At 41.6% G+C, this 16,502-nt stretch overlaps 1 protein-coding gene across 1 annotated transcript in view; it reads left to right on the top strand.

Moving 5' to 3' along the window:
* The window catches only part of LOC132397761 (fatty-acid amide hydrolase 2-like), a 75,349-nt gene that overhangs the window by 35,325 nt on the left and 23,522 nt on the right, over positions 1-16,502 (top strand). The window contains exon 3 of the mRNA XM_059976526.1: positions 1,466-1,602. Coding sequence (XP_059832509.1) covers positions 1,466-1,602 — 137 coding nt within the window. The remainder of the gene's footprint in view (positions 1-1,465; positions 1,603-16,502) is intronic.

Here is a 16,502-nt window from a genome sequence, read left to right as displayed (position 1 = left end):
GCTGGGGATTTGACTAGTATCTCCATGTCCTATCTTGATACTAGCGAGACCCCAGAAGACTGGCAAGTGGCTAATGTTTTTCTTCTATTTAAGATAGGAATAAGGGAAAACACTGGGAACTATAGACCAGTGACTCTCACATCAGTTGTAAAGTGCTGGAGAAAATTCCTCGAGATAGGATATACGAGCATTTGGGAACCTGGGGCCTAACTGGGCAGAGCCAGCATGGCATGGCTTTGTGCGGGGCAGGTCATATCTTACTGACTTGATTGAGTTTTTTAACAAGGTGACGAGAGAGATTCATGAAGATAGGGCAGTGGGTGTCGTCTACATGGATTTTCGTAAGGCTTTGACAAAGTCCCTCATGGGAGGCTAATCCAGAAGATTAAGACGCATGGGGTCTACAGCTAATTGGTGGCTTGGATTCAGAACTGGCTTGTGCAAAGTAGACAGAGGGTAGTGGTTGAAAGGAGATCTATAATTGCTGCTGTTCCACAGGGATCTTTGCTGGGACCTCTGCTGTTTGAAACTTATCAAGTAGCCTGGATAAAATGTAGATGGGTGAGTTAGTAAGTTTGCAGATGATACCAAGATTGGTGGAGTTGTGGAGAGAGTAGAAAACTTGCAAAGGATACAGTGTGGTATAGATCAATTGCAGATATGGGCAGAGAAATGGCAGATGAAGTTTAATCCAGATAAAAGTGAGGTGTTACATCTTGGTAGGGCAAATGGAAGGAAATAGTGCACTGTTAAGGGCAAGATCCTGAACAGTGTTGCTGAGCAGAGAGAACTTAAGGTCCAAGTTCATAGCTCCATGAAAGTGGCTACACAGGTTAATAGGGTGATTAAAAAGCTTTATGAAATGCTTGCTTTTATTAGTCAAGATATGGAGTTCAAAAGTCAGGAGGTTATGTAGGCTGAAGGGAGATCTGACAGAGGTTTATAAGATTACGAGAGGCATAGATAGAGTAGACAGGGTAGGGATGTCTAATACCAGAGGGCATGCATTTAAGGTCAGAGAGAGGTAGGTTCAAAGGGGATGTGAGTGGTAAATGTTTTACTCAGAGCATGGATGGTAGAGGCTAATAGATTAGAGGCTTTTATGAGAAGATTAGGCAGATATATGAATGTGAGAAAGGTGGAGGGATATGGACATTTAGTAGGGATTACTTTTTGTGGGTTTTTGATTTACTTTTTAGCTCGCTCAGCACAATATTGTGGGCTGAATGGTTTCTTCCTGTGCTGTATTCTTATATGTAAAATGTGTAAACTATCATACAATTTTCATTTGGCTATTATACAATGGATGTTATTGTATTTGCCTCAATAACGACAATATTACTTACTAACATTTATATTAAACTCTGTTTCATAAAGCTAAAGTTTTGACTGTACATCACAGAGCTATAGCATTGAATGTTTTTATATCCATTACATTTTTTTGTCTGCCATATTATTGGTCTAGATTTTCAGCTGCCTTGAAAGAGGCCCAGCAGGTGGATAAAAGACTTGCCGAAGGAAATGAAGATGAAAAATCACTTGAAGAGAGTGTTCCTTACCTTGGTGTCCCTTTCACTGTCAAAGAAGCATTTGCATTGGAGGGTATGTCAATACACTTAAATTATTGCTTGATTATTTTGTTTATTAGGTGGGTAATATTATCTTCTGCCTTGTGTTTTGAGCCAAATAATTTAGTTGCTGCTCTTTTCCAAGAATCGAACAAAGTAATAATGCACCAAATCCAACCGTCTGGCATTAAACAGACTGTGAGTTAGGTCACTGATGAGCACTTTGTACACTTCGGTCGCCATTTTATAAAAAGAATATAATTGCCCTGGAAAGGAATACTGCATCAGTAGGCAACTTGATATGTGAGAAAATATAGCTAAGTGAGTATCTTTGAAACAGGGGAGCTGGAGGGAAGACTTGAGGTTTATAAAGACTTAGTCAGTATAGAAAGGAATGACCTATTACAAAAAAAAAAGCAGGATCTTAAATTTAATGGAATGGGTAGGAAGATTAGTAAAAAATGATGTAAAATACTTACATCTGGAGGTTAGCATGTGGTTTGGAATATAAGAATTAGAGTGAATTTGGTCTTTTCTCCTTGAAGCGATGGAGGATGAGAGGTGACCTGATAAAGGTATAGAAGATGATGAGAGGCATTGATCGTGTGGATAGTCAGAGGCTTTTTCCCGGGGCTGAAATGGTTGCCACAAGAGGACACAGGTTTAAGGTGCTGGGGAGTAGATACAGAGGAGACGTCAGGGGTAAGTTTTTTCTCAGAGAGTGGTGAGTGCACAGAATGGGCTGCTGGCAATGGTGGGGGAGGTGGATACGATACGATAGGGTCTTTTAAGAGACTTTTGGATAGGTACATGGAGCTTAGAAAGGTAACGGGCTATAGGTAAGCCTAGTAATTTCTGAGGTAGGGACGTTAGGCACAACTTTGTGGGCTGAAGGGCCTGTATTGTTCTGTAGGTTTTCTGTGTTTCTATGTTAGAAGCAAGAGATGGCCATTCTCCCCATGAAGCTACACTACCAAGAAAATCATGGGTGATTTTATTTTAGGCCAGTGCCACTTCCCTGCATGAACCCATATCCAATTCCCACAATACCAGAATATATCCCTTAATCTTCCTGGATATATCCTATGATCTGATGCTACTCTTCGCTTTTGAAGGAGGTTCCTGAGATCCACTCCTCCCTGGATGGGCAAGTTTGTTCTTTTGTTGATATTGAATTTGTTACACTTTATTTTGAGATCTCGTGGTTTTAGACAACTCAGCCTAGAGGGAAAGCAATCTTGCAACTAACTATACAAGCTCAATTAGAATGTGGTATGTTTCAATTAGATCAACTCTCATAATCTAAATCTGCTCAATCTCTCCTCGTTGGCATTCCCTTGCCCCCTTTACCCCATCTCAGTAATTAATTCAGTGATCCATTGAAAAATGGTGTCAAAGCAGACTACAGATGTTGGTCGTAAAACAAGGTTTCAAACCAAACCATTGACAATTGCTCTTCCACAACAGATGCTGCTCAACCTGCTGACTTTCTCCAGTAGATTATTTATTGCTATGTTAAAATATACTCTGCTTTTTTTAACTATTGCAGATGATCTCATTTCATACTATATTCTGTTTCCATGTCTCAGACATATTCTTTTTACATTCCCCTGAAGTTTAACTGTACTCATCTTATAACTTTCTACTTAGCCATCCTGCTTTATGTTGTTAGTAAACATGGATAAAATACACCACGGCCCCTTAATGGAATTATTGACATATATTATGAACAGCTGGGGCCCAGCTTTGAACCTGCCACAAACTGCTTGTCACAACCTACCCACTTACAAGTTACGTACTTATTCTCACACTATTTTCTATCTGTTACTGTGTTCTCAATCTATGCCTTAAGATTAATCCTGATCCCATTTACTCTCATTTTACTTCATGATTGGCACCTTATCAAAGGCCTTTCAAAACTACAAATAAATTACATCAATTCACTGTTTTGCTATTTATGAGTTCAAACAGTTCTAATCTATTTGACAAATGTGAATTTCTTTTTAACCCTGCCTGGTCCCATTAGTATTTCCTTAGTATCAAAATTCCACTTCCTTAAGAATATTCTAGCACTTTGCCAATTATCAATGGTGGGCTCACTGGTCTGAGGTTCCTCCAAGTGGGATTATATTTTCTACCTTTCATCCGATAGATGACATTTTAGAATCTATGGTACTTTGAAAAGTGATACCCAGTGTATCTACAATCTCCAAGCCATTCTTTTCAAAAACTTGGGAGACAAGTCATTGGGTTCCAGTGATTTATAATCTTTCAGTCACATTAATTTCTTAAGTACACTTTTTTACAGATCCCATTTATCTTGACTTATTTGATGCATATTAAGTAGGGAAATTCCCAGGACTTGAACAAGTGCACCCCTTGCACATTATGGGAGGTCAGTGAAAAACTACAGATAGCCTCGTAGAGATACTTGCTTAGTAGTTAGTCACTGGTGAAGTTCAAGAAGACTGGAGGGTGGGCAATGGTAGTGTTGCTGTTAGTGCGATGCTATCACAGCTCGGGGGTTCCATAATTCAGAATTCAATTTGGGTGCCATTCTGTTAGCGGTCTCTGTATGTCCCCGCTGAGGAATGCATGGGTTTTGCCCAAGTACTCTGGTTGCCTCTCATAGTTCAAAAATGTTCCGGGTAGGTTAATTGGTCATAGTAAATTGTCCTGTGATTAGCTTCAGGTTACTCAGGGTTGTGGGGTTGTTTGGGGAGGTTTGGCTCAGAGGGCTGGAAGGGCCTACTCCACACTGTATCACTAAATAAAACTGGTGTGTATTTAATATTTCAGTAATATTGTACATTTATAGTTAGATTAAGCATTCTTGTTTGTTTAAATAAATCATCATGGGTGATATGTAAAAGTAGGTCAATGGTATACATCATCATGGCACCACAGCATATGCAAGTGCCACACTAAATTTAAAAAAATGAAATGTACACAGTTACTCCTGGCTCTATATTTTCCTTTCAATTAGTTTTATGTTTTAGAGATACAAAATATAACTGTGGCAATGGATAAGTTTTAAACAAACGCAAGATTATTACTTACTTGTTGAAGCATAGCAAAATGTTCAAGTTTTTAAAAAATGCAGTGAGAAATGATTGATTTAAAAAACCAGTAGATAATAATAGTCAATAATTCAAGATAAAATTATTAGTTACTTGGGGGAAAAAAATAAAGATATATACTAAAGTTATTATGAACACCATGGAGCATGTGGGGATCCTCCGATATCCGGGCAATCTTTCTTTCTTTCTTTCTTTCTTCTTACTTTCTTTTTTTTTCTTTTTTCTTTTTTTTTAGACAGAGATGTTAAGGGGGGAAGGGTTAAGGGGAGGGGGAGGGCTAATATTAATTTTCATTACTCTATTATTCTATACATTCCATGTAATTCTCTTAAAAATTTAATTAAAAAAATATATTGAAAAAAACCAGCACAGTATGTGCTTCTACAAGAACGAACAAAGATGGTCGGATTCAAAAACAGACAGAAATCAGACAATTTCAGAGATTTATAAACAATGGGTACTGGGTGATAATAAACAAATTTAAAAAAGCAGAAATGGCTCGCTACATTGGAAAGATAGATGTGTTCAATTGCACAATAGATGAGGGGATATTGTACACTGAGTGAACTGAGCAGTATTTTAAAGCAAATGGATAGACAATAAAAGCAAGTGCCAGTTTTGCTGAGTACATTGGGTGGAACAGCATACACTTTGCTTAGAAATTTGGCTGCTGTAATCAAACCCTGCTGGTGTGCTCTGCAGATATTGGGAAAGTACTACAGGAACATTTAGAATTGAAATCACTAATGATTACAGAATGGTTTTAGTTTAATAAGCAGAATCAAAAGAAAGGGAGTACATTTCTGGTTATGGGGCTAACTTGAAGAAGTTGTCTGAATATTATCGGTTCAGTGATGTGCTTAATGATGCACTGAAAGATTGTTTAATTTGTGGGATCGTAAAAGAAAGCATTCAAAAACAGCACCTAACTAAAATGAAGCCTGCAGATATCCAACTGAGATCTCACACTGGAGAACTTTCACTGGATAATGCCACAGCACTGTTCAAGGTATTGGAAAACGCAAACATATAGTTATAAATGAAAATGTCACACTCAAGTTTTACAAAGCCCACACTTTTCCTTATACTATCTGAAATAAAGTAGCCAGTGATGTAGATCACATGGAAACCGAAGGAATTCTTTCCAAAGATGAATGGAGTTCATGGGCAATGACAGTGGTCCAAGTAGCCAAGAAGAATTGGTCTGTCAGGAACTATTTTGATTTTAAGGTCGACATCAACCCAGTATTCTGCACCCAGTTCTGTGCGGAATAGAAGATATCTTTGCAAATGTCCATAGTGGAAAACATTCAGCAAAGTGGGCTTAGCTGATGCCTACCTACAGATGGAGATGGAAGATGATTCTCACCATAAACACTCACAAAGGGCTTTATCACTATAATAGCTTTATTTCTGAAGTAGCATTTACACCTGTACCCTGGCAGAAAGCTATGGACGAGATGTTGCAATGCTGTCCAAGCAATCAGTGTAACCTGGATGACATCATTGTTACCAATAAGGATGACAAGGAGCATTTCCTAAATCTCAAGGTTGTGTTAAAAAGGATGGAAGATTATGGGCTCAGAGCATGATGCAACAAATGTAAATTTTTTCAAAAAAATCACTTAAGGTGTTCACGCCGCTATTACGCAAGTGTGCTGAGAAAATTAAGCAGTGGTGGATGCCCCAAGGCCAAAGGACATGTCATAGCTGTGGTTCTTTTAGAATCTGTCAAATGCTATAATAGGTTTCTGCTAAACTATGTGAAATGTTGATTGATGGAGGTGAACAACCCAGAGCATTTGCATTACATTTTCTTAACACTGCAGAGGAAAAATACCCACAGATTGACCGAGAGGCCTTGAGTCTGGTTTGGGGTTTAAATTACTCACAGATTGACCGAGAGGCCTTGAGTCTGGTTTGGGGTTTAAATTACCCACAGATCGACCGAGAGGCCTTGAGTCTGGTTTGGGGTTTAAATTACCCTCAGATTGACCGAGAGGCCTTGAGTCTGGTTTGGGGTTTAAATTACCCACAGATTGACCGAGAGGCCTTGAGTCTGGTTTGGGATTTAAATTACTCACAGATTGACTGAGAGGCCTTGAGTCTGGTTTGGGGTTTAAATTACCCACAGATCGACCAAGAGGCCTTGAGTCTGGTTTGGGGTTTAAATTACCCACACATTGACTGAGAGGCCTTGAGTCTGGTTTGGGGTTTAAATTACTCACAGATTGACCGAGAGGCCTTGAGTCTGGTTTGGGGTTTAAATTACTCACAGATTGACTGAGAGGCCTTGAGTCTGGTTTGCAGTGTAAATTGCTTCACCAGCACTTGTATGGGAGTTGGATATGCCAGGAAGGCATGGCATCCTTACTGTGGTACGCTGTCACTCTTTGTTTCCTTACCTGACTGTCATCCTCTTCCTCTATCCATCTAGGAATATCTGCAGAATGTCCATCATTAGCCGGATCATAAGGTTGCAGATCTCCCTTGCAAAAATCTTGTGCTGACAAAGTTCATTAGCCTTTCATTTTCCACCCATCAACCATTACTCTCCATTTTCAGTCCACAGAAGGGTCTTCCACTAACAGCAGCAGCACAAATGCAGAGATGGGCTCTGGTCCTTGGACAATACAATTACGAGATTGAATTCAAGAGGACAGCTAATCCTTGAAATGATGATGAATGGTCCCCTTTACCCTTGGAAAAGGAAATAACTGAAAAATTTACAAAAGAGGACAGTGCTCTTGACATACTTTCCCTAATGCAAATCAAAAGTCTCCCTATTATGGCAGAGATGATCCAAAAGGAAATCAGTAAAGATCCTATACTATCCCAGGTGTACAAGACCACCCAAAATGGCTGGAATGTGCAGCAGAAACTCCAGATGCCCTATTTTACCAGCACAAATGGGAACTTGTCCTTGGTAGAGGTCATCTTATGTGGGGATTAAGGGTTGTTGCACCATTAAAGCTGGGAGTTAAAGTGTTGGAGGTGCTACATGCTGGCCACCTAGGCTTGGTCATAATGAAAATTTTGTCTCAAAACTTTGTCTGATGGCCTGGAATAGATCAACTGATCAAGCGGCTTGGCATGCATTGATTGGGATGCCAACATATCCAGAAGATGCCAAGAGCAGTATCTCTCCATCCCTGGGAATGGTCTGCATTGCCCTGGCAAAGGATTAATGTGGATTTTGCCAGACCATTCACAGGCACAAACATTTTGCTAGAAGTGGATGCAGCTATAAAGTGGCCAGATAGTGTTCCCAATAGCTTCCATTACAGCCTCACACACTGTTGATGTGTTGAGAAGTCTCATTACAAAAACTGGTGTTCCTGAACACTTATTGGTGACAATGGATCACAGTTTGTTGCAGAATTGCTTCATTCATTCCTGAAATTTAATAAAATAAGGCATATTATATCTGCACCATACCATCCAGACTCAAATGGGTTTGTGGAAAGTTTTGGCCAGGGTCTAAAGAACACACTGCAAGCAAAGGCACTACACTGACACTGAATCAGAACTTCACCAAGTTTCTCTTTGTATATCACAATGTAGAACACTTCAGAACCAAAAACTTACCATCTCTGTTGTTCCTGGGTTGTCCCTTGTGTTCACGCTTGGATCTCCTCGAACTTAATCTCTGAAGGAATATGCAGGGCAAGCAGCTGAGACAAATTAAGGGCTCCTCAAGCAAGGAGGTTTGATGTTTCACTCCCAAAGTTGGTGAGGGACTATAGAGGTGATCAAAAGTGGGTACTTGGACAGATTAAGGACAGAACTGACCTCTCTCCTACACAGTGGAGATTGTGTCTGATATCATCTGATACATCGATCAGTTGAGGAAACTGTGTCAATAGTTGGAGGAAAAAGTTGTTCAAAGCTGTCAGAACTACTTCCTGCAGTCCAAGAATCGACTCATGATTTGGATGTGAATGAATATGATACAATTAGCAAGTTTGCTGATGATATTAAATTAGGGGGTCTTGTTGATCTGAAGCAGATTACAATGAATTACAAAGAGATTTTGATCACTTAGGAAAATGTGCTGAGAAACGGTAAATGGATTTCTACTCAGGTAAGTGTAAGGTGATGTGTAAGGTGATGCATTTTAGAGAGACCAACCAGGAGACCCCATAGAATGAATGAGAAAGTAATGACCAGCATTATAGAACAGAGAACACACACAAAATGCTGGTGGAACGCAGCAGGCCAGGCAGCATCTATAGGAAGAAGTACAGTCGACGTTTTGGGTCCAGACCCTTCATCAGAACTAATGGGAAAAAGAGATAGTAAGAGATTTGAAAGTGGGAGAGGGGGAGTCCAGAAATGATAGGAGAAGACAGGAGGGGAAGGAATGAAGCCAAGAGCTGGGAATTTGATTGGAAAAAGGGATAGTAGGCTAGAGAAGGGGGAGTATCATAGGACAGAAGGCCTTGTCAGAAAGAAAGAGGGAGGGGAGCAGCAGAGGAAGATGGAGAACAGGCAAAGAGTTATTGTGAGAGGGAAAGAGAGAAAGAAAAAAAAGGAAGAAGAAAAAATATATAATAAATAAATAGACAGACAGATTGGGATGGGGTAAGAAGGGGAGAAAGGGCATTAACAGAAGTTAGAGAAAACAATCATCATCATTGCTACTATGATGCAAGTGATTGCCAAGCAAATATGTGTAAGCCATTCTAGGAAATGTGCACTTTGTTCAAGCAGCGATATTTGAACTTTTGAGCCATTGTGTTGTGATGACCTTGTCTGTATCTCCAAACAGTTCCACTTGTACTTCCTCCTTCCCTGCCTTACCAATTGAATATTGCTGGCCTCCTTTACCCTTTCATTGTCCTGACTGTTGATAGGGAGACCCTAAAAAGGCCAGACAGGAAAGTAAAGTGATCCAAATTAGATTGCCATCCAGTAATTTGCAAATTTGCAAATACTGTGCAAGACATGAACCATGAAATGTTCTACTAGTTTTTAGTATATTATGTAAACAAACTAATGCTCCTGCACAACATGTTTTATTTGCTTAAAAAGATCAAAATCTGACATGTGTCCTTGACAAGGATGGCTTGGAGCCAAATGCTGGAATATCCGAGGCCGAGAGCAAGACATGGTCTGAAACAGGATCGAGGGACTGAGCACCAAACAAATGCTGGACGAAATCACAGATAGGCTTATGATTGAGCAGAAAACCTTGGTTCAAGTGTTCTTTAAATGCTCAATTCTCGGTGCCCAAAATGTGATTATCAATTAATCGGAACATCTTAAGCCTTTAAAGAGGCCACACCAGCTATCCATACTCCAGAGAGTTAAAGTGTTTAAATATCAGAAGCAGGTGTGGTTGGGAGCATCACCTAACAGGACCCCTTCCCTATGGCTGACTCCTCACAGCCTTGATTGCTTGGAGAGGCAGTGATGGAAATCTTCGAAGAGATGGAAAAAAGTACAGTTGACATTTTGGGCCAAGACCTTTCTGCAGGACTGGAAAAAAAAGACCACCTGGTCTGCCTGGAATTCAGCCTCTTGGCCTTCTGAATATAGGCCAGGTTTTTATGGTCAGTCCAAATGATAAAAGGGTTCTTGGCCTAGCCAATGATGTCATTTCTCCAAAGTTAACTTAACTGCAAGAAGTTCCTGATTTCTGATGTCATAGTTCCTGTCCACTGGGGAAAGCTGTCTGGAGAAGAATGTACACAAGTGCGCTTTACTGTCCAAAGGTGATCTTTGAGACAGGATGGTACCTGCTCCAATATCTCAGGCCTCCACCTCTACAAGGATGGGAAGTTCTGGGTTAAGAGGAACCAAGATGGGAGCTGTAATAAACTGCTGTTTAAGCTCTGCAAAAGCTGCCTCTGCCTTAGTAGTCCAGACAAAAGGGCTTGTGGATTTCTTATTTAGGGCTGTCAGTGAAACTACCACCAAGCTGATGTTCCTCATGAACTTCCAGTGGAAATGAGAAAACCCCAGGAATCATTGGACCTGTTTGATATTGGATGGTGGTGGCCAGTCTCTGACTGCCTGAGTCTTGTTAAAGCCAACCTGGAGATTACCGTTGGAGATGATGAAACCCAGAAATGAAGCAGTCGTCAAATGAAGTTCATACTTCTCCAGCTGACGTAAAGTCCGTGGTCTACCAGCCTCCTTAAAATGTCCTTGACATGAGCAACATGCTGCTCCATGGACTTTGAGAAAATTAGGATATCATCCAAGTAGACAAAGGCATACTTCTTGAGAGTATCTCGAAGCACGTCTTTTATAAAGGCTTGGAAAATGGTTTCGGCATTCGCAAGGCCAGAGGGCATAACTTGGTACTCGTAGTGCCCTGTCGGTGTACTGAATGCTGTCCTCCACTCATCTCTGTCCATGATATGGACCAGATTGTAGGCATTCTGGAAGGCTAATTTTGTGAATGCCTTTGTCCCCTTGGAGCATCTCGAAAGACATATTCATATGAGGAAGAAGTGGCAATTCTTTCTCATTATGTAGTATAAACTGTAATCAATGCATGGCCACAGGCTCCCATCTGTCTTTTATGTGAAGAAGAAACCTGCACTGGTGGGTGAGTTGGAGGGCAGGAGCTTCCATTATATCCTCCTCCATGATGATTCTCTCTGGGCCTGAGAGCACATACAATTGACCCTGCACTCTGGTTCCTGTGGGATTCTGACTAGACTGTGTCCTGTTGGTGAGAACTGGCTTGTCCGTTATTGAGGACTGGACGAGTTCTCCAGCAGGTCTCAAGTTCCCTTGCATTGCAGTCTGACCCCTTGGTCACTAGAGAGTCTGGGTGTCGGAACACCATGTCATAGGCAAAGCATCTTACGACGACTGAACCAAGCAATGGTTCTCCCCTCTCTCTAGTCCATGGATGGGTTATGCTGGGACAGCCAAGGGTGCCTGAGGGTCAGGGGTATGAGTGGACAGTCAATAATGTAGAAATTAATGTCTTCCACATGATCCACTAGCCTCATATACAATTCTAGTCTCTTGTGGGATCTGCCCGGAACCTAGCAGTTGGCTGCCCAATACATTTGCAGGCAAAGACGGACTCAACTCTCACATTTGTATGTCGAACCGATGGCAGCTTTCTTAATTCAGAAAATTACCTGTTGCCCAGAGTCCACACAAGCCCTCACTTGCCTCCAATTCCTACCCTAGGTGAACTCCACCTTCAGCACAAAACCAGAATCTGTGGGATTGGGCATAGTGGCTGCTGCCGTCAGTCTTCCTGACATTGGGTGGTCTTAGCGGTTCCCCAGGTGGCTGCAGTTGTTGACATTCGGCCCAGAGCTGACCTGCTTCCCCAGAGTAAGGGCAGTAACCTTGACTCTGAAGCCAGGACCTCTCATCGGTGGAGAGTCTAGTGCTATCGACTGCATGGGTTTGACTGGATCTTGCACATGCATCGGGCTGGTCATCACCCGAGGCTGGGGAGTGGAACTGCAATGCGTAGGGATCCGGCTCGGTCTAGCTCTCCTTGACCTCCTGAAGTGGTGCCACTTTCACTCTGCCAGATGATTTTCGATATGGGTGGACTAGTCAATGAGGACCTCCAAGCTTTTTGCTGGCTCTCCCAAGCTGAGGATACTACAGCACTGAAATAGGCTCTTCGGCCCATTTAGTCCATGTCAAACTTTTAATCGCCTCGTCCCATCAATCTGCACATAGCCCTCCCATCTATTTCAGCTGAACATCCAAGGATATACAGTGTATCAGAAAGCTAGGTTAGTAGGCAGAGGGGGGCGGTGTGGCCCTGTGTATAAGAAATAATATTAAATCATTAGAAAGGGATGACATAGGATTGGAAGGTGTAGAGTCTCTATGGGGAAAAAGGCCAAATTTGAAGAAATGAGGAAGGATCTAAAAAGCATGGATTGGGACAGGTTGTTCTCTGGCAAGGATGTGATTGGTAAGTGGGAAGCCTTCAAAGGAGAAATTTTGAGAGTGCAGAGTTTGTATGTTCCTGTCAGGGTTAAAGGCAAAGTGAATAAGAATAAGGAATCTTGGTTCTGTAGGGATACAGTATTGGAACACTGATAAAGAAGAAGAGAGAGATGTATGACATGGATAGGAAACAGGGAGCAAATAAGGTACTTGAGGAGTATAAGAAGTGCAAAAAAAAACTTAAGAAAGAAATCAGGAGGGCTAAAAGAAGACATGAGGTAGCTTTAGCAGTCAAGGTGAAGGATAATCCAAAGAGCTTCTACAGGTATATTAAGAGCAAAAGGATAGTAAGGGATAAAATTGGTCCTCTTGAAGATCAGAGTGGTTGACTCTGTATGGAACCAAAAGAAATGGGGGAGATCTTAAATGGTTTTTTTGATTCTGTATTTACTAAGGAAACTGGCATGAAATCAGAGGAAATAAGGCAAACAAGTAGTGAGGTCATGGAACCTATACAGATTGAAGAGGAGGAGGTGCTTGCTATCTTGAGGCAAATCAGAGTAGATAAATCCCCAGGACCTGACAGGGTATTCCCTTGGACCATGAAGGAGACTAGTGTTGAAATTGCAGGGGCCCTGGCAGATATATTTAAAATGTCGGCATCTACGGGTCAGGTGCCGGAGGATTGGAGGATTGCTCATGTTGTTCCGTTATTTAAAAAAGGCTCTAAAAGTAATCTAGGAAATTATAGGTCAGTAAGTTTGATGTCAATAGTAGGTAAATTATTGGAAGGAGTACTAAGAGATATGATCTACCAGTATTTAGATAGAGAGGAACTTATTAGGGAGAGTCAACAGGGCTTTGTGCATGGAAGGTCATGTTTAACAAATCTATTAGAGTTTTTCAAGGAGGTTACAAGGGAAGTGGATGAAGGGAATGCAGTGGATGCTGTCTACATGGACTTCAGTAAGGCCTTTTACAAGGTCCCGCATGGGAGGTTAGTTAGGAAGATTCAATCGCTAGGTATACATGGTGAGGTAATAAAATGGATTAAACATTGGCTCAGTGGGAGAAGTCAGAGAGTGGTAGTGGAAGATTGCTACTCTGAGTGGAGGCCTGTGACTAGTGGTGTGCCACAGGGATCAGTGCTGGGTCCGTTGTTACTTGTCATCTATATCAATCATCTGGATGATAATGTGGTAAATTGGATCAGCAAATTTGCTGATGATACAAAGATTGGAGGTGTCATGGACAGTGAGGAAGGTTTTCAAAGCTTGCAGAGGGATTTGGACCAGCTGGAAAAATGGGCTGAAAATGGCAGATGGAGCTTAATACAGTTCAGTGTGAGATATTGCACTTTGGAAGGAAAAACCAAGGTAGAACATACAAGGTAAATGGTAGGGCACTGAGGAGTGCAGTAGAACAGAGAGATCTAGGAATACAGATACAAAATTCCCTAAAAGTGGCATCACAGGTAGATAGGTTAGTAAAGAGAGTTTTTGGTGCATTGGCCTCTATAAATCCAAGTATTGAGTATAAGAGTTAGAATGTAATGGTGAAGTTGTATAAGGCATTGGTGAGGCTGAATTTGGAGTATTGTGTGCAGTTTTGGTCACCAAATTACAGGAAGGATATTAATAAAGTTGAAAGAGTGCAGAGAAGGTTTACAAGGATATTGCTGGGACTTGAGAAACTGAATTACAGAGAAAGGTTGAATAGGTTAGGACTTTATTCCCTGGAGCGTAGAAGAATGAGGGGAGATTTGATAGAAGTATATAAAATTATGATGGGTATAGATAGAGTGAATGCAAGCAGGCTTTTTCCACTGAGACTAGGGGAGAAAAAAACCAGAGGACATGGGTTAAAGGTGCTGAGGGGAAAAGTTTAAAGGGAACATTAGGGAGGGCTCCTTCACACAGAGCATGGTGGGAGTGTGGAATGAGCTGCCAGATGAAGTGGTAAATGCGGGCTCACTTTTAACGTTTAAGAAAAACTTGGACAGGTACATGGATGAGAGGTGTATGGAGGGACATGGTACAGGTGCAGGTCAGTGGGACTAGGCAGAAGGATGGTTCGGCACAGCCAAGAAGGGCCAAAAGGCCTGTTTCTGTGCTGCAATGTCCTATGGTTCTGTGGGTTGAGTTAAGAAATGGCAAGGGTAAAAGGACCCCAATGGTAGGTGTAAACAAGCCTCCAAACAGCAGCCGGGATGTGGATTACAAATTACAGCAGGAGATAGAAAAGGCATATCAGAAACATAGAAACATAGAAAATAGGTGCAGGAGTAGGCCATTCGGCCCTTCAAGCCTGCACTGCCATTCAGTATGACCATGGCTGATCATCCAACTCAGAACCCTGTACCTGCTTTCTGTCCTTCCCTCTGATTCCTTTAACCACAAAGGCCATATCCAACTTCCTCTTAAATATAGCCAATGAACAGGCCTCAAATGTTTCCCATGGCAGAGAATTCCACAGATTCACCACTCTCTGTGTGAAGAAGTTTTTCCTCATCTCGGTCCTAAAAGGCTTCCCCTTTATCCTTAAACTGTGACCCCTTGTTCTAGACTTCCCCAACATTGGAAGCAATCTTCCTGCATCTAGCCTGTCCAATCCCTTTAGAATTTTATATGTTTCAATAAGATCCCCCCTCAATCTTCTAAATTCCAGTGAGTATAAGCCTAGTCGATCCAGTCTTTCTTCATATGAAAGTCCTGCCATCCCAGGAATCAATCTGGTGAACCTTCTTTGTACTCCCTCTATGGCAAGAATGTCTTTCCTCAAATTAAGGGACCAAAACTGCACACAATATTCTAGGTGCAGTCTCACCAAGGCCTTGTACAACTGCAGTAGAACCTCCCTGCTCCTGTACTCAAATCCTTTTGCTACAAAGGCGAACATACCATTTGCCTTTTTCACCACCTGCTGTACCTGCATGCCCACCTTCAATAACTGGTGTACAATGACACCCAGGTCTCGTTGCACCTCCCCTTTTCCTAATAGGCCACCATTCAGGTAATAATCTGTTTTCCTGTTCTTGCAACCAAAGTGGATAACCTCACATTTATCCACATTAAATTGCATCTGCCATGAATTTGCCCACTCACCTAACCTATCCAAATCACCCTGCATCCTCTTAGCATCCTCCTCACAGCTAACACCGTCGCCCAGCTTCATGTCATCTGCAAACTTGGAGATGCTGCATTTAATTCCCTCGTCTAAATCATTAATATATATTGTAAACAACTGGGGTCCCAGCACTGAGCCTTGCAGTACCCCACTAGTCACTGCCTGCCATTCTGGAAAGATCCCGTTTACTCCCACTCTTTGCTTCCTGTCTGCCAACCAATTCTCTATCCACATCAATACCATACCCCCAATACCGTGTGCTTTAAGTTTGCACACTAATCTCCTGTGTGGGACCTTGTCAAAAGCCTTTTGAAAATCTAAATATACACCATCCACTCGCTCTCCCCTATGCACTCTACTAGTTACATCTTCAAAAAATTCTATAAGATTCATCAGTCATGATTTTCCTTTCACAAATCCATGCTGACTTTGTCCGATGATTTCACCTCTTTCCAAATGTGCTGTTATCACATCTTTGATAACCGACTCTAGCATTTTCCCCACCACCAATGTCAGACTCACCTGTCTATAATTCCTCGGTTTTTCTCTCCCTCCTTTTTTAAAAAGTGGGGTTACATTAGCCACCCTCCAATCCTCAGGAACTAATCCAGAATCTAAGGAGTTTTGAAAAATTATCACTAATGCATCCACTATTTCTTGGGCTACTTCCTTAAGCACTCTGGGATGCAGACCATCTGGCCCTAGGGATTTATCTGCCTTAAGGGCAATGTCATGATAATCGTTGGGGAATTTAACATAAAACTGGATCTGGAAAACCAGGCCAGTACCAGACCTCAGTAGAGAGAATTTGTAGAATATCTAAGGGATGGCTTTTTAGAACAGC

The sequence above is a fragment of the Hypanus sabinus genome, chromosome 8, assembly GCF_030144855.1.
Source record: "Hypanus sabinus isolate sHypSab1 chromosome 8, sHypSab1.hap1, whole genome shotgun sequence".
In the NCBI taxonomy this organism is placed as follows: Eukaryota; Metazoa; Chordata; class Chondrichthyes; order Myliobatiformes; family Dasyatidae; genus Hypanus; species Hypanus sabinus.
Note: the sequence above shows the minus strand (reverse complement) of the source record. Positions and strands in the feature narration are given on the sequence as shown.